Below are 23,365 nucleotides of genomic sequence, written 5' to 3'. Positions count from 1 at the left end.
GAACTGCATAGCTAAGATTGGGGGTCTCTAGGAGGCTGTGAACAGTGACCAAGGTTAAAACATGATCTCATGTTTTGACACTTGAGCAGAAGCCCCTGCCATCAGTATAATTATGCCAGTGGGCAGCCTTTTGCATTGTATCTGAGGCAGAAGGGGTCGGCAGTAAGTCATATGAGTCAACTCATGTGACCAAGAAGGGGTTTAGGCAACAAAACTTCTTGTTTCGGGTTAGGAAAAAACATGGTTGACATTAGTCATGTGAGGCAACTGATGATGACTCTCATGAGACTAACAACAGATGTGACAAAACAACTTAACGTTGCCTTTTAGTTTCACATGGGACACAAACTCTGGTCTCCTGGGTGAAAGTCCTGTGTTTGTTGGACCCAGCCACCTCCTCTCCTACCCGCCCTAAGCAGACATCTGTACTCTTTATATTACATCCATTGCTCTGAAAGTCTAATAATGTCAGGGAAGGGTGTACATTGGAGTTGGTTAAAACTCAGTGCATCGCATACAGACGCTTACACTGCCCAAGTGGCATATTTTGATGTCCTGGGAATTAGACCAGGCTGGAGGTGAAGCCATTAAATCCCCCAAAGTTGTTGGGCTGTTTGCAAACCCAAACAGCAACCTGCAGGGCTGAAAAATGAAGCCAACATGGAGGTGCCAAAAACTGCAGTTCTCTGAATGGTCCCGAGAAAAAATAAACATGTTTACAGCCTGGCACAAAAAACACTTTTGGTCTCTGTAGTTAATGTCCCCACTCATGACAACTGTACAGGGGCTGAATTTGTATATAACAAACCGTTTACATTTTATTAGGCTTAAAGTTGCCCATAAATAAGAGTGGGCTGCTTTGAGGGACAGGCTCTCTGCCAATAATGCTCTGGTTTCTCGGTCAGATCCACTCCTTGCTCCCCCACAGTGCCAGCCCTTCGCCCAAATATGGTCACTTTTGGCGCCAAAAAAAAACAAGATAGCAACAGATGAAATGCCAAACTCACAGCTTCAGAACAGGAGTCCACAAACCAATGGGTGAGCTACGTCTATATTTTTTTTATAGTCTGTGGTCAAACCACAATGTCTCACTTTCTATTCCTACATGTTTAAAATACATAAGGTAAAATGCAAAGTATGGGTGTAAAGGATTTATGGCTGGGCTGAGAAATGAAAGTAATGTAACAACTAATGTAATGAATTACTTTTGCCACTCATTATGGAATTTTAAAGGACACAATTTTAAAAGACATCACTTCTTTGCCAGCATGTCGAGGAATGATTACAGCAAGCTCTTGAAAGTACATATGGCATGTGAGTATTGTATCAAGACTTGTAGAAATTCTAAGCTATACTATATGTTGTGTTGAGACAGAACACAAACCAATTTTTCACATGAATTTGGCTGCTAAACCTGTAAAAACAGTCCTTATTTATTGTTCACAAACAGTTAATGTACCACCTGTACAAACTGTAGCTGGCCAGGAACTCAGCATGCACAGTGTGTGTGTGTGTGTGTGTGTGTGTGTGTGTGTGTGTGTGTGTGTGTGTGTGTGTGTGTTTTTGTGTCACCTTTGACGAATCTCTCTAAATTCACCAATATCTTTCAGTTTTTCCCATCAGTCTCTCTCCTTTACCCTCTTGTCTCGCTGCTTTTATAAAGTAGATTCATAAAGCGCAGAGATCAATGCATATTTTTATGCTCAAGTTGACACATTTTCATCTTGCATCTATTCATACCCAGTCAGCTCTTCCAATTGACTCTGTAGGCAATTGTACCACTTCTAACATTTGCTTTGCATTCTGTCTGAACACCTTAATGATAGACTCCGATGTCTAAATCTGAGGTTGCCTCCTCTTATCTTAAATAGAGGTGCTTGGACTAAAAAGAATTTCTTTGCTATTTTATCTATTTGTTACTTTATAAAAGTGTAGTTCCATCACTTTTTTTACTGAGGACATGAAAAAAACACTCTGCACCCCTTTGTCACAGCTTTACAGCTAAACTACGCAATGTTCTTCTGAGCATGTCACTATTACATATAGTGTATGAACACCTTATAAACTGGATCAGTTCCCTTATGTTTGGTTTTTCAATGTGAAGCACCATTGAGCATGATATGAATGGGAGAGCTCTGTGGATCCAGTCATCACTGAGTCTCCCTGGACTGGACTAGATTCCTGCTGCTCAGATTTGAGATTCACACCTTTTTAGCACCAATGATGAAGATGTGAGCGTGTTCATGGTTCACAGCTCATCATTTGAGCAGTTCACAGGAGCAGAGACGTTGCTGGAGTCATACTGCAGTGAAATTTGGTGTGAATGTCCTACCAGTCTCTCTGGTAGCAGGTTTATGCCTCTGCATATGGCAGGTGATACTGCTCTTCCCTCTTGTTGCACCGTTTGGCTACAATTGCCAGGTAGAGCACCAGCAGAATGAGCCAGTAGCAGGCGTAGAGTATCGTCCCTGCTATCAACAAGACTTTCTCTGTCTCACTAAATGGCTCCTGTGTTTCACAGTAGACTGTATACGCCACACCTCCAAGCAGCACCATAGCCCACACCGTGACAGGCACAGCACCAATGAAGTTGATCACAATCTTCCTGCGGCCTGAAGTGCCCCACCCGGCCTTGTTGATGGTGAGCAGGGCAAATATTTTGGCAGGGAGCAAGCTGGACATGTAGAGCAAGGAGTAGAGGGACATAAAGATCATGACCAGGCTGCCACGCAGGAAACAGGCGTAGGTGGCCTTCACCATTCCAACCAGTTGGACTGTCAATAAGAAGAGAAGGATGTTCCATAGCCTTCCACGATAGAAGAGATGGATGACCGTGGCAACCAAGAAGAAAGGGAAGAAGCCGGTGACCACTGACTCATAGGTCATCCAGAGGCTGTGCTTGTGGAACCACAGGGCATTGTAGAGCCACTCGCGGAAGTAAGACTTGCTCCATCGAGTCTGCTGGTTGAGCCAACGTAGATACTGGGTTGGTGTTTCAGTCTGGCACTGCGATCGCGCTGTGAACTTTGTCTTGTAGCCGAAGCTGAGCACCCGATTGGTGAGGTGGCGGTCATCGCCAAAGCTGCACTTGGAGCCTAGGAAGGTTTGGTGGTACCAGGGCTCCAAGAAGCGCTGAAGCAAAGAGTTCCTGTACATTCCCAGAGGGCCACTGATACACTGGACACATCCAAAGTAGGACTGGCAGGCCCGCTCGATGTTGAAGGCCATCCAGTAGCGTACGCTGCTCAGGAAGGAGATCCATGAGTCATACTTGTTAAGGATCTGGAGGATGAATGTAGAGAAATTAGTCAGAAAAAGTCAACGAAGGTAAAGGATTGATTGTAGGCTTATCTCATGGCATGCTGTAGTGAGCTTTCAGTCACCTCCTTTGGTGGCCCAAGAGTTTCTAAGCTGATTTTCAAACCAAACATTTTAGTCTTGGGTCTACATCATACTTTTCATAAATGAATTCTGATTGCTTTACATGACTGCAGAGTATTGCATTTTACCTGTACGTCTCCACCAACACCTCCCACCATTGGATCGTCCTCGAGGATCTTCAGCATTTCTATAGTACATGCTGGGTCAAGAACTGTGTCTGAGTCACACACCTGAAAAAGGACACATCAAACACATGGGGTACAATAATGCTGAAAAATAGACATCAATTGGTCAAATTAAGGCTGCAGGTGTTGCAGAGCACTGAGGAGTTTGTATGCTGAAATCTATGAGAAATGAGAGGCTGCTGACAGACAGCTGCTCCCAGCTGTTTCATTTTAAGTGCACAGCACCAGGCCAGCAATGGAGATGTCCTTTGACCCACAGCAAGGGCACAGAGGGCATGCAACTGCTGGCTATGACAAGTGAGCTAGTTGTTCAACAATGGTCCATCAGTTTGGGTAGCAGATAAGTACCTTTTCACACCCTAAAGTCAAAACCAAGGTTTGTGTTCTTGTTATATTGTACACATTTGATCCAGTTAGTTATGGTTTGACATTACAATAATTAGAGTACACTAAAGAACTCTACACGACATGCCTACGTCCTGTCATCACCTACATCCTGTCATCGTCACTTATGTAAGCTGCATCTACCAATCAAAACATTTATTTAGTGATTAGAGTTAACCTTAAAATTTGGTTTATGGTTATGATTGTGTATGGAGACTCAACGCATTGGCAAGCTAAAGCATGTTCTATGGTATATTATTGTAAAGTTGAAACACTAGTCTAACCAAGTTCTATGCGGCTGCTTTCTCAACAACATAAAAAGTCTGACTTACAAATACACTGTTAGCATTCACAGCATGTTCAGTTTTAAATCTGTTTTATATTTAGTAGAATGTTGACATCAGTATGCACCAGCACAGAAGTAGGGCAGATATCAACAGCACCGGTAATACAGCTGAATTAAATGATATCTACTTGGAGTGTGCAGATGAATATAAATGGGCCTCCGCTGATGGCTTTGTGTAATGTGATTATTTTTGGCCACTGCTACACACACACTCAGCCATCCCTATGTTCACAGTTCTGCTGATGTTTATTGAAAATGTTTTAATGTTGGGCTCACTGCCAAAATCTGTTGTTAACTTAATATAAGAAAACTTCCTGGAAGATGAAATTGCTCTGAGGTCACTGCAGTGGTTAAACAGACCAATGAAAAAGGACATTCTCTTTCAGCAGCAGTTAAAAACTACACAATACTAAGACATTTACATCAGTGATATGGCAAGATGACAAAGATTTAATAGGAGAATTCTACATAACGATCAAAACATGGGGCAGAGAAATGTGTTAAATCTTTCTTTCTACACAGATTAAAGGTCTAACAGTGGGATGAAGTTTGAGAAGTAGGCGTTGTTCTCACTTTATTTTCAGAATTTTTAATTCTGTCTTGGAAAACAAATTTAAACCCCAAAGTTAGTGTTTGTTTTTAACAATGCTAGTTTGTAAAGCGTTAGGGTAAGTAAACAGTATAAAGCAGCATGCAGGCCAGTAAAAATGTTACAGTGATTACTTACGTCTTCTGTTATCTATTCAGTCTCTCTTTCAAACTCAGTGCAGACTAATTTTGGACCATGTTTTAGCGCTGCTAGACAGACAATTTTGTAGCTGCCCAATATTGCATTGCAAAAAAGGGGGTGAAAATAAATGCATCTACGCAAGTGTCATGTTTTCTTTACAGTGGAGGAGTAATATCAAGCTAATAAGAACTGGAGGGCAAGGAATTGGGGAGACCAATGAAAACAATCACTGGGAAACATAATCAACCTACTGGGTTCAAAAAACTTTGTGATGCCTGTAATTGTCTTTTTTTGTTATTAACTTTTTTTTATTGTTTTAACATAGGTAACAAACAACAAACACAATAATACACAACAATTATCCCCACTTCCCACCCCTGACTGCAATCCAGTCCATATTAATTTGGTCTTAGTAAATCAGCTGAAGAAAAAAATCGAGTAAGAGGAAAATAATAATCATAAAATAATTAATGAAATGAAATTCAAATTAAAATAATAAGAAAAAAACGACGATCTCTTTTAATGAAAGATAAAAATAGCAATAAATACTAGGGTATAGGCTCTGTGACCCAGCTGATGTGCACAGAAAAATCTTCACTTTGAAGTGCTTATAATTTTTTTTGGCCAACAAAAAGTGCAAGCTTCTGATGAGACAAAAGATCTAAAGAGTAGGTATCATTCAATGGGAGCAGCTTTGGACAACATGGCACTTGAATATTAAAGCAACACTTACCTTTCTGGAAATTTTACACTTTTCTTTGTTTAGGTTAAAATGCTATTAATAAACTGATGGCACACTAAAATGTAAGTGAATTCCACCAGAAATAAAAACTCATAATTATACCATTCTCATATGGTTCTAAGAAAACTCTGACCAGTCATTGTGTTCGGACCGAATGCAATGATTGGACAGAGTTTTCTCCTGTCCTGTCTGTCTTACCCACGTGGAGGCCTCCGACTGACGTAGCCGCTTGTGTAGATCAGTTAAGGTTGCAGATACCATGATACCTATTATTTTCTACCAGACACATTGTATCCCTCAGCCTTAGCTCCTGGAGCTCATGAGATGTTGAACCATTATTGCCAGGATTCACTGATTTTAAGAAACAAAGTTTATCAAGCTTAAATTTGTCCAGTACTTTGGTTTATAACTAAATATGTATAAAGCTAATGGCATTCCCATCAGCCTCAGCTGTACTTTGTGTTTAGTAGTTAATAGCAACTAAGTTGAGGGACTCACATGAGACTAGATAGACTAGAGATGAGATAGTTTTTAAAATTGAGGGTGTTCAACTCAGGAGATATGGACTTTTCCTAGCATCCATGAAAACACTGGATCCTACCCGTACATTTCCCATAATGCAAGCAATCTTAGCTTTTCATTAGATACAGATTGTTACTAAGAGGGCAGCACGTGTTCCAACATCTAATTTCTGTTCCTCAAAATAATTGATGAGGTGATCCTCTCTTTCCTCCATCCAAAACTGCCATTTTGACCACAGTTAGCTCGCCAATGCCACCTTGCTTTTATGCTTACGTTACAGTGGTTACAGAAAAGAAGCCAAAGTTGTCACACAACTGATGATAGCAGTGTGCTCTCCTACACAGTGACAACAGTGTGCGGATGAAGCATGAAGTTGGTCAGTTTTAGTTTAGGTAGCTAGCTTGTTAATTCCGCAATGATATTATGCTACTCTGGTTACAGAAAATAAGAAATACCACAGGACTGTCAGTGCTGCCAGATCTGTCAGCACCTATTGATTTCAAAAGCGCAGGGACTAATGGGGAAACACCAACACTTATGTCATCAATAAAACTCCGACCAAAGGTGTTACTTCATTACCCCTTAAAGCACTCACTTAAGGACAAATGTTTGCATGTAAAATGCTGGCTTTTCATGTTGCGGTCCAGCCAAAAATATTATGATTCAAACCCAAGCAGAGTTAACTGGTGATCATCAAGGTTATTTATTTTCTGATATCACAAAGCTCCTCCAGAGCCACACAACAGGCTGAGTAGTACTCCCTATGGTGAGTAAACAGATCTTAATGTGTAAAATTGGTGAAGTGGCCCAACTTTTTAGTACGTTTTTTTAATTGACTTGAGCTACATGGTCCAAATCTTTTTATGTACTCTTTCAATAGCCTGCACAGGTACATGCACACTGTTTTCTGGGTCTGTGACCCTTACCTGCACATAATCCACACTGTCCCCCAGTGCTTTAAAGGCAGTGTACATCACTTCTCTTTTCCCTCCCCACTCCTGCATGATGCAAGAGTAGCGGCAGCCTCTGACCAGCCGAGCCACTCGTGCTGCCTCCTCCATGTGCACCGTGCTCCTCCCTCCACCTCCGACTCCTCCTCCACCACTCCCATCACTGTGGTAGTTTCCCTTCCACACCATACTGCCAGCCTGGTCAGCCCCGCCCATCACCTCCTGGAAAATGTCCACCATGTAGCGGTCCTCAGGCCGGTTCCCATCCACCACCAGCACCACCTTCAGGCCAGGGAAGGAGATTCGGCGGACACTGCGCAGGCACTTCCTCAAGTAGTCTGGGTCCTCCTGGAAGGCAGCAATGCAGAGAGCCACCGAGCGACGGAGGTGCTGGGGCCGGGAGGGGCTCCTCATCTGTCGATGCTCCAGGAAGGCAAAGAGGCTCTGGAGGAAAAGATGGAGGGAGAGGAAGGCACCATAGAGGCCGAAGGAGAGGTGGTGCTGCTCAGTGTGGATGAACTGGTAGCCTTTATAGCAAAGAAACACAATGTAGACAAGTTTAAATAAAGCATGACCATCACTTGTTTGGATTCTCATGTGGATATTTCTCTGTGTATATATCATTGAAATTCACAAATTAACCTGTGACATAGGCCAGCAGGATGGTGAAGAGGACCACCGCAGCAAAAAGGGTGGTGACCACGATGTTCAGCGCATTCCTGCAGCGAGAGGGCATCTGGAAGTTGAGGAGAATGTGAGGTAGTGGGGACACCAACAGATGTTAAGGTGAGGTTTGTAAAGTAGGGATTTGTGGAGGGAAGATGAGGTAGGAATAGAGCCAGAGAGGGGAAATGAGAAGGAGGTCAGAGAGTTTATATCATATAAAGGGCGAAAGTGTAGGGAGAGAGAAGACACAAGGTAGGACAGAGGAGAGAAAGATAACTTTGCAAGTGAGCAAACTGTGTTTGAACTGACTTTCACTAGAAGACAGTTATAGCAGTGACACTTAGTATTGTATATCATTTGCTTATGCAATGCATGTATGGACCAAGGGCAGAGACATTTTGGGTTCAACCCAAACTTAGGGGGCCTGGTGGGCATGCTCCCCCAGAGAGACTTCTTCTCCCCTTTTTCGAAGCTGTATATGCTATTTTACAAGCTATTTGAAATAATACAATGCACATCCATACGGTGCAGTGTGGATCGGGCAGCAGACCAAGGCGGGGGCCTTGGCCGTCCGATCCTCGGCGATGGAAGTTGGCTCTTGGGACATGGAATGTCACCTCTCTGGGGGGGAAGGAGCCAGAGCTTGTGGAAGAGGTTGAGCGCTACCGGCTAGATATAGTCGGCCTCACCTCGACACATAGTTCTGGCTCTGGAACCCAAGTCCGTGAGAGGGGTTGGACTCTCTCCTTTGCTGGAGTTGCTCCGGGTGAGAGGCGGAGCGCCGGGGTGGGCTTTCTGATAGCCCCCAGACTCTCTGCCTGTACGTTGCGGTTCACCCCAGTGGACGAAAGGGTTGCGTCCCTGCGCCTTCGAGTCGGGGAACGGGTCTTGATTGTTGTCTGCGCTTATACGCCCAACAGCAGCTCAGAGTACCCGCCCTTTTTGGAGTCCCTGGGACGGGTGCTGGACAGTGCCCCGACCGGGGACTCCATTGTTCTGCTGGGGGACTTCAACGCTCATGTGGGCAATGACAGCAGGACCTGGAGGGGCGTGACTGGGAGGAACGGCCTGCCCGATCTGAACCAGAGTGGTGTGCAGTTATTGGACTTCTGTGTGGGTCGCAGTTTGGCCATAACTAACACCATGTTCGAGCAAAAGGATGTCCATCGGTGCACGTGACACCTGGACAGCCTAGGTCGCAGGTCAATGATTGACTTTGTAGTCGTATCATTTGACCTGCGACCATATGTTCTGGACAGTCGGGTGAAGAGAGGAGCAGAGCTGTCAACTGATCACCCTCTGGTGGTGAGTTGGATCAGATGGCAGGGGAGGACGCCGCGCAGACTTGGCAGGCCCAAACGAGTAGTGAGGGTCTGCTGGGAACGCCTGGTGGAAGAACCTGTCAAGATAATCTTCAACTCCCACCTCCAGGAAAGCTTTGACCGCGTCCCGAGGGTGGAGGGGGACAGTGAGTCCGAATGGGCCTTGTTCCGCTCTGCCATTGTCGAGGCGGCTGGCAGCGGCAGTCGCAGAGGCAAAAACTTGGGCATGGGAGGAGTTCGGTGAGGCCATGGAGGAAGACGATCGATCGGCTCCAAAGAGGTTCTGGCAAACCGTCCAGCACTTCAGGGGGGGAAGGCAGCAACTTGCTCACACTGTTTACAGTGGGGGCGGGGAGCTGCTGACGTCAACTGGGGACATTGTCGGGCGGTGGAAGGAATACTTTGAGGAGCTCCTCAATCCCACCACACGTATTCCAGTGAGGAAACAGAGCCAGGGGTCTTGGGGGCGGGTTGTCCAATTTCGGGGGCAGAAGTCGCCGAGGTAGTGAAGGAACTACACTGCGGCGGAGCCCCAGGGGTGGACGAGATTCGCCCTGGATATCTCAAGGCTCTGGATGTTGTAGGGCTGTCCTGGCTGACACACCTCTGCAACATTGCGTGGACAGCGGGGGCAGTGCCTCTGGAGTGGCAGACCGGGATGGTGGTCCCCATCTTCAAAAAAAGGGACCAGAGGGTGTGTTCCAACTACAGGGGGATCACACTCCTCAGCCTACCCGGTAAGGTCTACGCCAGGGTGCTGGAGAAGAGGGTCCAGTCGATAGTTGAACCTCGGATTGAGGAGGAGCAATGTGGTTTTTGTCCCGGACGCGGAACCGTGGACCAGCTCTTTACCCTCGCCAGGGTGCTGGAGGGGGCATGTGAGTTCGCCCAGTCCACATGTGTTTTGTGGATTTGGAGAAGGCTTATGACCATGTCCCCAGGGGCATCCTGTGGGGGGTGCTCCGGGAGTATGGAGTTGGTGGCCCTCTGCTAAGGGCCATCCAGTCCCTATACCGAAGGAGCATGAGTCTGGTTCTCGTGGCTGGCAGTAAGTTGGACCTGTTCCCGGTGAGGGTTGGACTCCGCCAGGGCTGCCCTTTGTCACCGGTTCTGTTCATAACTTTCATGGACAGAATTTCTAGGCGCAGCCGAGCGGTGGAGGGTGTCAGGTTTGGTGACGGGAGGATCTCATCCCTGCTATTTGCGGATGATGTGGTCCTCCTAGCTCTATCGAACAGTGACCTCCAGCTCTTGCTGGGACGGTTCGCAGCTGAGTGTGAAGCGGCTGGGAGGCCATGGTCCTCAGCCGGAAAAGGGTGGATTGCCCACTCCAGGTCGGGGGGGAGGTCCTGCCTCAGGTGGAGGAGTTTAAGTATCTCAGGATCTTGTTCATGAGTGGGGGTAGGATGGAGCAGGAGATTGACAGGCGGATTGGGGCGGCGTCAGCAGTGATGCAGACGCTTAACCGATCTGTTGTGGTGAAGAGGGAGCTTAGCCAGAAAGCAAAGCTCTCAATTTACCGGTCAATCTACGTTCCATCCCTCACCTATGGTCACGAGCTCTGGGTTGTGACCAAAAGAACGAGATCGCGAGTACGAGCGGCCGAAATGAGTTTCCTCCGCAGGGTGGCTGGGCTCAGCCTTAGAGATAGGGTGAGGAGCTTGGACATCCAGGAAGGACTCGGAGTAGAGCCGCTGCTCCTCCACATCGAGAGGAGCCAGTTGAGGTGGTTCGGGCATCTGGTAAGGATGCCTCCCGGACGCCTCCCTTGGGAGGTGTTTCGGGCATGTCCAACTGGGAGGAGACCTCGGGGCCACCCCAGGACACACTGGAGGGACTACATCACCTGGCTGGCCTGGGAACGCCTCGGGGTTCCCTCGGAAGAGCTGACGGAGGTGGCTGGGGAAAGGACTGTCTGGGCTTCTTTGCTGAGGCTGCTGCCCCCGCGACCCGGACCCGGATAAGCGGAGGACAACAAGACGAGACAATGCCTTATTTAGGGAAAAACATGATAGTTGCCAGGGGGAGCCACACCGATCGGTCGCATGTTAGCCATTTTTAAGCAGTTTTCTATTATTATAACACCACCTAGTTGCCAATTAGAGTTAAATTTCTCCAGTCACCTTGAGGCGTCCTGTTCTACATATCTACCAGGTTTAGTAAAAATCGATATGGCGATTAGACCTAGATAAGAAATTAGCTCTCTAGCGCCCCCATTTTGTTTGATTGGGTCAATAATGGAGGGGTCCCCTCAGATTATGTGTGGTCATGTGCCTACACAGTTGTGTGGTGATCGGAGAAACCCTTGAGATGTTATACACCTTTATGTGATGAGCCACGCCCTCCACAATATTCATTGTCTTACAGAAGCTCAGTTTTAGTAAGTTTTCCAACTTTTGCCAAGAGGGAACTTTAGATATTGGTCCCTAGATTATGTTCATCGAGTTTCATGCAGATTGGTCAAACTTCCTAGGAAGAGATCGATTTTAAGTGTTTTTAAAAAAATAAAAAAAGGTGGAAAATCTTTATAACCGGAAGTTATGGGTTCGTAGGCAGTTTTGTTCCTCATGAGGAGAGGCTTCTCTGTGCAAAGTTTCATATGTCTATGACATACGGGGCATGAGATGTGCCCATTCAAAGTTTGCAATTTCAGTCGGTTGCTATAGCGCCCCCTTTGGCCAATTGATGTAATATTGCTTCATTCACATCCTCCCATGACCCTACTGTGCCAAATTTCACATGGATTGACCAAGTCAGTGAGGAGAAAAACGTGGAACAGACACACAGACAGACACACTCACAGACAGAGTTTTCGTCATTATATAGTAAGATATAGTAAGATAGATAAGTTGTCAGCAATCAGCTTTTTCTCCTTTTTGCCTCCTGCTCTTTCTGCCCGGCTTGCTTGTGCTCCCAACAATTTTACACTGACAGTTCGACTCTATATTGTTACACCCATTAATAACCGTTGTGTAACATAAGCCATGTGTTGCTAACAGTTAGCCCAATCACTGTGTGTGTGTGACTCTCCCAAGCACAGAGCTCACATTCCCTCAGCAGCAGTCTCATGATAATCAGAGAGACAGAATAAGACAGACAGGCAAGGAGGGGCTGAGAGAATCAATAGGCTGCATGCAGCTCTACAATGAAATGAGATTTTACGTGTTTGAAAGAGTCAAATTTTCACAAGGATTGGCTGAATTTACATTAATTGTTGTGACTGCAACATTGCTTCATCCTGGAGGGACTGATTTGTTGTTATCTGAATGACACAACACTGAAGCTATTTTAAAAACCAAAGCCATGTGGAGCTTTTGAGAAAAAAATTCCAGGCTGGAGCCCCAGGAGCCACCCCAGCTCTGCCTCTGGTATGGAAACACACATGAAGAACTTGAACATGTTATGCAGTACATGAAAGGGTGAATATCAACACTGGTCTGTTGTACATGTCAGGTGAGAGTGGGGCCTCCGGAGTCTAGAGTGTTACTGAAGGTTCTGAGAAAGAGAGCTTGTAACTCCTCATTAGTGGACCCAAGTGCCATTTCCTGTTTTTTCTGTAAAACCTTCCCTCAGCCAGCTAAAAAGACACCATCATCAGTCACTGACATCATGGAGCCGTGGTACCAGAAGCACAAGAGGAAATACTAACTACACAGTGAGGCAATCAATAGAGCTACTACAGCTGCTATCATTACTACTTAACTGCTGCTGTAATTATTTGTAGTACTAATAAACAAGCCCAAAGAGGCCTCTGACAACACACCTGCAGATATTTTTAAAAAGCTAAATGAATATTGTCTATATCATTACAAGCAAAAAAAAAAAAACACATTTCATTAAATTCCGTAAATATTCATCTGGACTACCACTGAAAACTGTAAAGAAAGTTCTGCAGATTCTGTTTGGGTCTGATGATAAAACTACCACTAATGTAAATACTTGTATTATTGCTGTTGCTATTACTACTACCACTACTGTTGCTGCTATGACCACCACTACTTCTGCCGATACAGGCACTACTACTAAAACCCCTTTTTGCTTCTAATGAAGCTCAGCGTAAGTTCAATCAGGAAGACCTTTCTCGTGCTCACCCTTTCACATTTCTTTCCATCCCACTCTCACTACTCCCTCCAGTCAGCTGACTATGGGTGTTCACTCCTCTAGTTATCCAATCACACTTTGCAACGATCACTCAGCCAATCAGGATGCCACTGCAAAATTTTGAATCTGCTCTCTCTTCTGCTGCTGTCAGCCATCATTTTAGGCAGGATCTTCGCACCCTCCTCCACCCTGTTCACCTCCAGCTATCGTATCCAGAGTCCAGGACAAGCTCTCAAAGACTCATTCCTCCACTCATCCAGATCATCGGCACTTCTCCATCTTCCTCTCATCTCATCTTCACCATCTCTACCACCACCAGCGTCTAGACCGCGGGGGGGTTCCCTATTCGACTATGGATTCATCACTCTCCTTAAATCAAACCATCTCTACGGGGTCTAATCGCCAGAGACTTTGCACATTCTTATTCATACGTTCACATGTTAATAAATATTCTTTTACCATAAAAAGAAGTCTCTTCAGATTGAACTGTTGTTGTACCATAACAGTACTACTAGTATTAGTAGTACTATGGTTGTTGCTGTTACTATTACCTGCCACTGCAGCTTTACTAAATACTACTTTTAATACTATTGCTGCTGCTGTTACTATTTCTGAAACTGTTAATAGTAGTACCATGGTTGTTGTTGCTATTACTATTACTCCTGTTGCAATTGGCACAATCACTAAAAGTACTACAACTACTATTGCTACGGCTATTTATACTACTACAAAACTGCTACTGACGGTATTGTTGGTGCTTTTGCTACTTCCACTTCTACGCTAACTACTACTACTATGGTTGGTGCTATTAGCAGCACCACTAGGTAACGCTTTAGAGCATAATTCTTCATGTTCTTTCAGTGTCATTTTTTGTGTACTAGTAGACTAGATACTGATAAGTACAAGGAAACAAGACATGAAGTTAGGGATAAAATGTGGTAACAACCTGTAAAGATTGTTTGGTACAAAAAACTGCACTGTAAATTAAGAAGAATCACAATGTATGTTGTGGATCATATTCTAAAGCTCTATTGCTACTACAAAACTCATGCCATTACTACTACTAAAACTACTCCTTGTTGCTGCTATTACTAACACTATTACACCCTCTGCTATAGTAATATGCCCACTACTAAACCCACTGCTACAACTACACAACTTGTGCTGCTGTTAAGTTTTTGTCTTAACTAGGCCATGATGTGTTTGTTAGCTTAGCTGCTAGCAAAAAGAGTTGAGGATGATTGTCACATTTTCTTTGGGACTGGTTGCCACTTGTATTGTTCTTTGTATTGTTATTTTTATTGTTATATTAGGATAAAAAAATAAATTTATTGGAATGATATTTCCTGTTTAAGTTTTCTCAGGTTGTTTTATTTCAATTATGGTTTCAGTCATTTTAAAGATTGCCATTTTTCCCCCACACTCTAAGCTCCCATTATACATTCTAAATTAAACTATTAAAGATACAGTTTTTGAGGGATTCAAGTGAAAGGACAAAGTGTGACAACCGACCCTGTTCTCCCCTACTGTTCTTATGTATACTGGGCTACTGCTTCCACAATGTCTGCATTACTATAACTATGCAAGGACATTCTGCACTGGGTCAGAGTTATGGTGCTCAACTCTAAGTTCCTACAAAGTACTTGCAGTTGAGCACCACCTGCCCATCTGTTCTCCCCTCCATCTTCCTCCTCCCTTCCTCTCCCCTCACCCCTCCTCCCATTAGCCCCTCTGGCGCTCCCTTCTTCCCTCTCTCTGGGTTAATAGTTCTAATTAAAGGCTGGCCAGGGGTTTGGCTAGTGCTTGGGACCAGTTGAAACGGAGAAACAATTCTGCCCTTTCATTCATGAAATTACCTCCTGGCCCCCGACCCCCCTCACCCTCCACCCCCCCACCCCACCTGGCCAGGCCAACGCAGGAGAGACAGACTGATATTTTTATTATTACATTCAGTTCTGTGGGACAAACTGGCACAGACAGATTTATCCACCTCTCAGAGTGGATGTATAGATTTACATCCTGGCACTGAATCTCAGTGTCTCCACAGACCTACACTCTGCATGGGAGATCCAGGATAAAGTGTCTACGTGATATTCAGGCTGTGACAGAAGGGGGAATTTTGCAAGTAGAAGTTTTGGAACACATACAAAACATTTTTCTTGTCAAGTATTGTTTTCATGTGTCATCACAGTCATTTAGAGGTCCTTTAGAATAATTGCAAAACCAGAACTTTCCACTGACAGTTGCTGTTTTCTCTAAAATCTAAATTCTCTTTCTGTTTCGTATTCATATCCTGGTACTGACCTTTGACTAATTATGCTGGTGATACTGATTTTATAGTTCTTTCTGGAAGAGAGCACCAGTCAAAATGATGAAAAAGTAAACCCATCGAGTAAACCCCAACATGTTCAAGAGGAGAAAAAAAAAAGTAGGTTTATCCTAATTACAATTTTGATTCAAATGAATTTTGTCATAAATAAATTAAACTATCTTTTAGTTCAGGAAATATTCACCCAGCTTTTAAAATGCCTGTCTCTGAGATCTCTGCTTAAACTGCAATACAATGGAGGTGAATGGAATTTAATTTGTGTCGTTCAGAACACTGAAAGATTGTATTTAAAACATTAAAAAGCAGTAGCTTATATATTTTCAGAAACAGTGTCCCTATAATTAACCCAACAAAACACTGCCAGCCACAGGGGCTTTTACTTTTGTAGGAGTGCCACTAGGTCACATACTGCATTGTATTTCATTTTGGGATATGTATATGAATCCAGTTTTTGCCTCTGAGGATGATGAAAAAAAAGCTTCAACTATCGTGGATTAAAGCAGCAGGCCCAGGCAGTGTGGAGTTAACATCCCGGTGGGGCCACAGGCCAGATAACAAGCAGACAGTAACGTAGACTGTTTGATTGGAAGGCCACAATCACCAGAGGGGGTTGCTGGCAGGCCGGGAGCTGGGATTAGACTGGGGACTTGGGGGGAAAGGTACAATTAGCCCCAAGGTTACATCTGCAGACCTATCCTGACTGTGTACGACAATGGGAAAAAAATGAAAATGCTTCTCCATTATTTGTGTGAAATGTACTGACCTCCTTTCGCTGTCACCTTTAATTCTGAATTTCTTTCCTCTGAACAGCAGAATTTAAGAAAAGGTAGATTAAGTCAGTCTGCCCCTGAGGTCAGAGGATGCCTTTTTTCCCATCACAGTGGGAGTAACAGTACCAACATCTAGGGATCTACAGAAACCAAACCCAAAGAAATAACACATCATCAAATTTGTGAAAAATTAAAGTTAAAAAAAAAATCACCTTATAATCTTCAGTGTGATTCAGTCCCTCGGGAAAAAAGTCACATTTCTGATGTGGTGAAACGCACTGCTGATGCCGTGGCTTTTTAATTCACCCACACATCCAGAGTGATTCTGCAGTGATGCTGGTCACATTCACTTAACCTGTATAGATGCAGTTCAAGTCTACATCCAGATACAGATTAGGATCCATGTTTGATGGAAAAGTTGTCCAGGCCCACCAAGTCATCATTTTACAAATGATCCAGGATGCAGATAACTCTAAATGTCCCACTTAACAACAGAAGGTAGACGCAGGTAGAAAAAAAATACAGAGGTAAAGAAATGAGTCATTCCAGAGCTAATTAATATTTCCAGGTAAAAATCATATTAACTACATCAATGGTAATATTCCCAGCTGTATCCAAGAGTGGCAGTGCCACATGGGATTTCCTGTATCCAGGCCATCTGACTGAATGAGCTGGGAGTCCAGGTGAGGAGGTGGGGAGATGTTACTGAGAGATGGTTTTGGCTTTGAGGCAGGGACTTTTGCCCAGCTGAGGGAGAAGGAAGGAGGGAGGGGGTAGGGGAAATATGGTTGGAAAAAAGAGTGTTGGGTGGAGCAAGAAGCCAGGAAACAGGACATGAAGGAGACAGAGATGAAGTGTTGGATGGGAAATTACACTCAATACATCCTTATTATGAGAAATTTACAATAAAATAGCCTACGTGTTCAATGAAGGGTCAATTATGGCAAAGTGGGAGTCAAAGTACCAGAGGCAGGCCTGCTCCAGAGGCACAAATAAATTTAGGAACACTGCTGGCTGGCAGCTTAGGATCAGTATGTAAAATTTTCTCCTTTATACCAATATTTTCTTTAACATGGTTTCCCCCCCCCCCAAAAACAAACAAACAAAAAAAAAAAACTCCAATCTACTCTCTATCTCCTCACTGAAAAAAATCCAGATCTGGCCTCCGTTCCATCCACCACCGCTGCATGCAAAAGGTTACATTTCCTTTCCTGCTTTCTCCAGCACTGCTCACATTAGATTGATCCGTGAAAGCAAGTAGGTATAGCTGCAGCTAGAGCAGCAACATGACTCGCCCACCATACCTAGAGATCAGTCCACGATCAGCGTAAGCCCTGAAGAAAATGCTAAGTTAGCATTTAGCTTGCTACAAAATATTAGCTTAAAAGACAAGTGGTTAAGGTCAGGGTAAGGGTAATGGAACGGGTTACATCTCATGACTTACAGTTTCAATCACATCTTCATGTATAATTAATTATGAACGAGATTATTGCTTCATTTGGCCTCATTAAAACCGTTGAAGCAGGGTTCAGGTAAGTGTCGCATTGGTGGCTTAGTCTTGTACAAGGGGCATGTCATGTACACTACAAACATATGTGTCAACATGGCTAGTGTTAGCATTAGTGGAAACATTTTAAAGATTTGGCCATACATGTTCGAGATGATGAGTTTTCTGTGGATCAAAATCAGTGACTAGCAGACCTACTAGAATGGTAAGTGTAGTTAGCATCTTGTGTTTGTTAGCTTGTAAGCTAACTGGCAGTAGTTGATACAGCGTTAATGTTTGTGAAACATACAGTAATATCTGCTATGTTGGGGTTTTTGGTAGACAGTGTAAGGAAGCCTCAGTATTCAGTTAACATCCAAAAACTGCACACTCTACCAAGCACTGTCAAAACTTTAACTATGCTAATGCTAACTCTGCTCCCTGTACTGACAGTCCGCTCTGCGCTGAGGGTTCAGGTGTCTTTGCCAGCGTTGTGTTGAAGTCTGTTCCCCCATCAGTATGTGTCCCCTATCAGACAGTGATTGGATTTCATATTAGTGATGTAACAAATTTAGCTTGCCCGGCGAACATTTCAATCTCAGATTTTAGTGAGTTGCAAAGACATCCGCACATCGCCCCCTTTAGCATTCAGGAATGTGTAAACACTTGTGTAGTGATAAACTTTGCTCAGATACAAGGCAGTATAGTCAAGGTCATTTAAGGAGACATAAGAAAAATACATTGAGTAGAATGGGACTTTAAACCGTCATTAATATTTTGGCCGCTTGGGGGCCGCATAGCCAGCTACATCCACAACACTGACATATTTGCATATCAATTTGCCACGTTATCCTGGTTAATGTGTTAGCAAAAAGTTGCAAATTTACACATCTGGAAGGCATGGAACAAAATTAGCTTTTCTGAGTCATGTTCCTCGCAGCTTAATAAATAAAAGTCTAAGTCGCTCTTGGTTAACCTCAGTTTTGGTTTCCTCAAAAGATTTTTTTTTTAGACTTTTTAGTTGCTAAATATTCCACTATGTTCACCAGCCTGTCTCTAACTATGTCTTGCTGCAGTTTGCTGCTGAGCAAGTAGTGTAGAGTAAGTTTATCAGAGCTTTTTTTAATGGAAATGAGATTAATGAGAGTAAAAAAAAACTTTTTTGCTACAGTTCATTCAGCCTATCTATTGGAATGCTGTACTGCTGTGTCATTTTGCCCCAAAATTCAAGACATGTTTGAAATCTTATTCTTCTGTGTACCTGCCATTATAAAGGTGTCTAAAACTAGTTTTTAATTCAGAAGAGTTTATTGTCTCTCTACAGAAGTATACCCAGTGGGAAGGCAGTTCTGGAAGTCAGAAAAGAAGGGAGGGATAGGTGGAACACAGGATTAAGGAAGCGCCCACGAACAGAATTATGGTGTGTGAGTGTCCAGATGAACAGACTGAGGAGCAGACAGGCTCTACATGTTCATTTTGAATGTGTGATGAATTAAACCCATTAACCTTTCATCTTCCCACAGCCTTGCTTCCTTAATGATAGTCATGGCATCATCATTATGAATGAAAATTGGGCTGCAAACACAAAATATTTTTAAAATAAATTCAAAAGATTAAAAAAAAAATTTCATATCACTGTTTGATATTATGGCTGTGTTGTGATGTGAAACATGGACAAACCTTGTGCTAGAGGAACAAAAAATTCCTGTGAAAAATGTCTGGGAGTTCAGGGTAATTTTCCACTAGAGGGCTCTGTCAGTGCCTCCACTTCTCCAGGGAGCGTAGCACAAAATCTTCTTTTACAGACTTCATTACATAATGAGGCAAGTGATGTAGCTGGGTAAAATCTAGCGTGTGTATGGAGTTTGGAAGCTGTAACAGGGTGACCATTGAAAACAAACATTCAAAAAATACCTGAATTGTATTTCCAGTCTGTTTGCTGCCAATTATTATACTACCTGCTACTGAAATGGGCCCAATGTAGCCTCTGCCCCATTCATATTTTGTGGGGAATAGCTCAGGTTAACAATCTTTTAACATGTGATGTAAAGTTCACTACCTCTGAAACCTAACATCAACCTCAATATGCCTCATAATGAGATTCTAATGATGTTGATGCCAATATCATTCAGTTTGTCCTTTACCCAGAGAAGAATATTTCTGATAACTACTGGCTATGAATCCTTTCCATTTTGGACACTGACATCTTCTAGCATGTTGCAGGTTTCCCAGACTGTTTTTTAAGTAACATTTTTTGGGACATTTTCATCTTTATTGGACAGTTGACAGTAAAGAGGCAGGCAGGCAGGAAATGGACAGAGCAGTCGTGACATGCAGCAAAGGTCCCCAGCTGGATTTGCATCGGTGAAGTTGCATTTATTTGGCTTGCACAAAACCATTTGGCTACCAAAGCGCTTCCCAGTACTTTATATTAGGAGTGTACTGAATGAGGCCATCACTGTTCATGGAGCTAGACTTGAAAGTAACACAATGTATCTTTCGCTGAAGAGTGGTCCCTGTGGCGAAAAGTGCTAATTACAGGATAATAGTAATTGTATTGTACTTAATTTCCCATCACTCTCTTGGGTAATTTGCTTTCAAGCTGCATTAATGCTTTTTTGGCCACTTGGCAGCAGAACTCCACAGCAAGCTGAAACTACAGACATTTGACACATTACAGCCTTGTTCAAGGTTAGGTATATGACATTTGGGTCATTATTATAGCAGGAAAAGCACTATTTCCTATGTAAAGATATAGTGGAGTAATGGCATCCTAAGCAAAGAATGTAGTCAGGCTGCCTTTGTGTGTGATGTGATCTGAACTTCTCTGTGGTTTGTTGTGGTAAGCCAGTCTGGCTGCCAGTGCATGTTAAGGCGTGTCTGTGTTCCACTGGCTAACTCACTGTAGCCACTTTACACTGTGCTCATGCGGTGGTTACTGATGATATCTAGATGGTGGCAGCGCAGACGTGTAGTGCCCACCCTCTGTTTCCCCCCTGGTTAACACCATTAGCTTTGTCAACACTGTTTAGAGCAGTTTATGGAGTTAGCACTGTTAGCTGCTAACGGGCCACCTCCATGTTAAGAACCTTGTCCAGAAACTTATATGCTCTGTACTTTGCATAGAGCCCCTTCAGGTTAATATGGCTAAGGTTTTGGCAAACTATCGTCTGTTTACACATCTAGAAGACGAGGAGGAAGGTAGACAGGAATATGGAGTCATGTTTTTGTCCAGCTGACAAATGCGAGTCCAGTATTCACTCTTTGCTCTGTTTTGGTCTCTACCTACTCCTGGGGAAAATACCTGGCTCTTTAGCTGTCAGCTCCACTATTTTAACCTGCAAGCTATTATCTTTGTCTGTCTGCTGTTTGGTGTTGGGTAAGTAGTGTACAGTGAGTTTTTTCACTGAAAACAGTTGCAGCTGAAACAAAGTTATCGGGATAGAGAGATCGAATGATCAAGAGTTATGTGATAGTTATCTGTGGGTTTGTCAATACGACCAACATCCCAAATAGTCATTGGACGGAGTAAAGCTTTAACGACAGCATCATTAACTGACCTGACTGAGAAAGAGGTCAAGCAGGAAATAATGTCTCCTGGTGATAAATGTGTTTACCTAATGTACTTTTGAGTGTGCTAAAATGTTTTACCTGTGGCATACTACAGTAAATTATAGTGTCTCAGTTGCACAGCTAACATCAGCCAGTATTAGCTAACCACATGCTACCTGTCACACCAGACCAAAAAAGGCTGTAGCATCCAAACCCCTGAGTGTGTTAAAATGAGCAAAGAAGCATTTTAGAGGTTAGGAATTACCTTTCTGTTGATAAAAGGAAGATTTTTTTTTTTTTTTATCCCTTTCTTCAAAAGTCACATGTTGTGCTTTAATCTTGTGGATTCAACTACATGTTATCACTTATCCACCTTTTTGACTGGATCAGAATGTGCCTTTTAAAGTTTCCCTACTTCACCCGAGGTCTCACAAGCAGCTTGTCAAATACCAGCAGGCTTTGTGTAAAAGGCAACCAGACCGGGCAGGTCCAGCATGGCAGTGATGCCATGGAAAATCAAACAGGCCGGCGTTTTCTTTGGAGATGCCAGAAGCCTTCAGACAGTCGCTCTAAAGCGTTCCTGTCAACTGTTTCCTAACGGTCACTGTCTGCCTCCACAGAGGGAAAAAAGCAGCACGTGGAGTACATGCCAGGAGGCCACATAAACACCCAAACATAATGACAATATAGACACACACCTATTCTTTAGCCATTACTGAGTAATTTTACAACTCCCCCCAGCCAGTAAAGCAGAAATGAGCAGCAGTTGTAGGATTTCTTTAGTCCCGTTCAAGTGATTAGTTGACTAACTCACTCACTGAGTCAGTCACACAGACACACTCACAGTGTCAGGCAGAAATAAATATTTTCTCAACCTCACATTGCAACCACATTCACCACACAAGCCAGAACACACAAGTCTTTGTCCTGCATTTTCTAACTCAGCTTTAATGTCGCTTCTTCCAATTTTTCTAAAACTTTCCATCCAGTTTCTGTCCCTGTTGAACATGTTTGATCTCTCCTGAGTACTTTCATTCATTCTCTTTTCTCTAACCTTTACCTGCCAAACCTGAAGCACCACTCAAAATCTTATCCTAAACTAATCCTGTCAGATCTTAATCTTAAGTTTAAATGTTAAACTAGCCCTTTATAGAAGTGAGGACCACCAAAAGACAGATTTGTCTTCTGTTTGTGTTCCTAGTGGGAGCAATTTACATCATAAAGACAGTCTTGGTGCAAATTTTATTATCAAACCCTTACCTTCCTGATCCAGTGGACCCTCCGTGTTGGTCTCCCCCTTAGGACTCCCCCCAGATCTCCGTCCGCCTGGTCCGTCCGTTGAGCCGGGACGTCCAGCCCTCTCCTCTCCTCAGCACAGCACTCTCCTTGTTCTGTACCCCTCCTTCCACCAGCTCACACTACATCTTTATTCCAGCTTGCTTGCTTAATTCAGGAGATCCCACATCCAAAAATACAGCAGGCAGCTTTAACCACCACCCTCCACCACTTCTCTGAGCCAGCCTCCCCACTGCCTGCTCCTCCTCCTCCTCATCCACCACCACCACCACCTCCTCCCTCTATCTCCCAGGACTGTCCCAGGGCATGAAGCCCCCCAGCTGAGATGTGATCAGAGGTGCTCAGCCAGCAGCTGATGCTAGTGCAGTCGTACGTCTGTAGATTACAGGTTGGGGGCGGCAGCTAGTCTGGTCTCTGCCTCTCGTGCTCTCCATCCCGGCTCCTGATTTCCACCATAAGCATGGAGCCAAAGTGATGGTGAAGGTGAAGATCATGGGCCAAAGCGGGGAGCTTGATCTTGGCCTCGTCCTCAGGTCTGCTCCCAGCAACGAATCATCCCCAGGTTTCCTCACCCTCCCCTTTCTCTGTCATGTGCTGCAGCAT

At 43.9% G+C, this 23,365-nt stretch overlaps 1 protein-coding gene across 1 annotated transcript; it reads right to left on the bottom strand.

Moving 5' to 3' along the window:
* Positions 1 to 1,547: 1,547 nt before the first annotated feature.
* Positions 1,548 to 22,876, bottom strand: has3 (hyaluronan synthase 3). Its single transcript, XM_049575391.1, has 5 exons — positions 22,727 to 22,876; positions 7,883 to 7,976; positions 7,217 to 7,767; positions 3,510 to 3,611; positions 1,548 to 3,282 (listed from the first exon to the last, which is right to left on the bottom strand). Exons 2-5 carry the CDS (start codon positions 7,974 to 7,976, stop codon positions 2,353 to 2,355), a joined length of 1,677 nt encoding a protein of 558 aa, XP_049431348.1. The 5' UTR covers positions 22,727 to 22,876; the 3' UTR covers positions 1,548 to 2,352.
* Between the last annotated feature and the right edge of the window lie 489 nt (positions 22,877 to 23,365).

Source organism: Epinephelus fuscoguttatus, linkage group LG4 (genome assembly GCF_011397635.1).
Source record: "Epinephelus fuscoguttatus linkage group LG4, E.fuscoguttatus.final_Chr_v1".
NCBI classification, from domain to species: Eukaryota; Metazoa; Chordata; class Actinopteri; order Perciformes; family Serranidae; genus Epinephelus; species Epinephelus fuscoguttatus.
Note: the sequence above shows the minus strand (reverse complement) of the source record. Positions and strands in the feature narration are given on the sequence as shown.

Coding starts and splice junctions, on each gene's coding strand:
- has3 (XM_049575391.1), bottom strand. CDS start 7,976: ATGCCCTCTCGCTGCAGGAATGCGCTGAACATCGTGGTCACCACCCTT. Junction 7,768..7,882: donor CCTGCTGGCCTATGTCACAG/GTTAATTTGTGA, acceptor TTTGCTATAAAG/GCTACCAGTTCATCCACACT. Junction 3,612..7,216: donor ACAGTGTGGATTATGTGCAG/GTAAGGGTCACA, acceptor GTCCTTTTTCAG/GTGTGTGACTCAGACACAGT.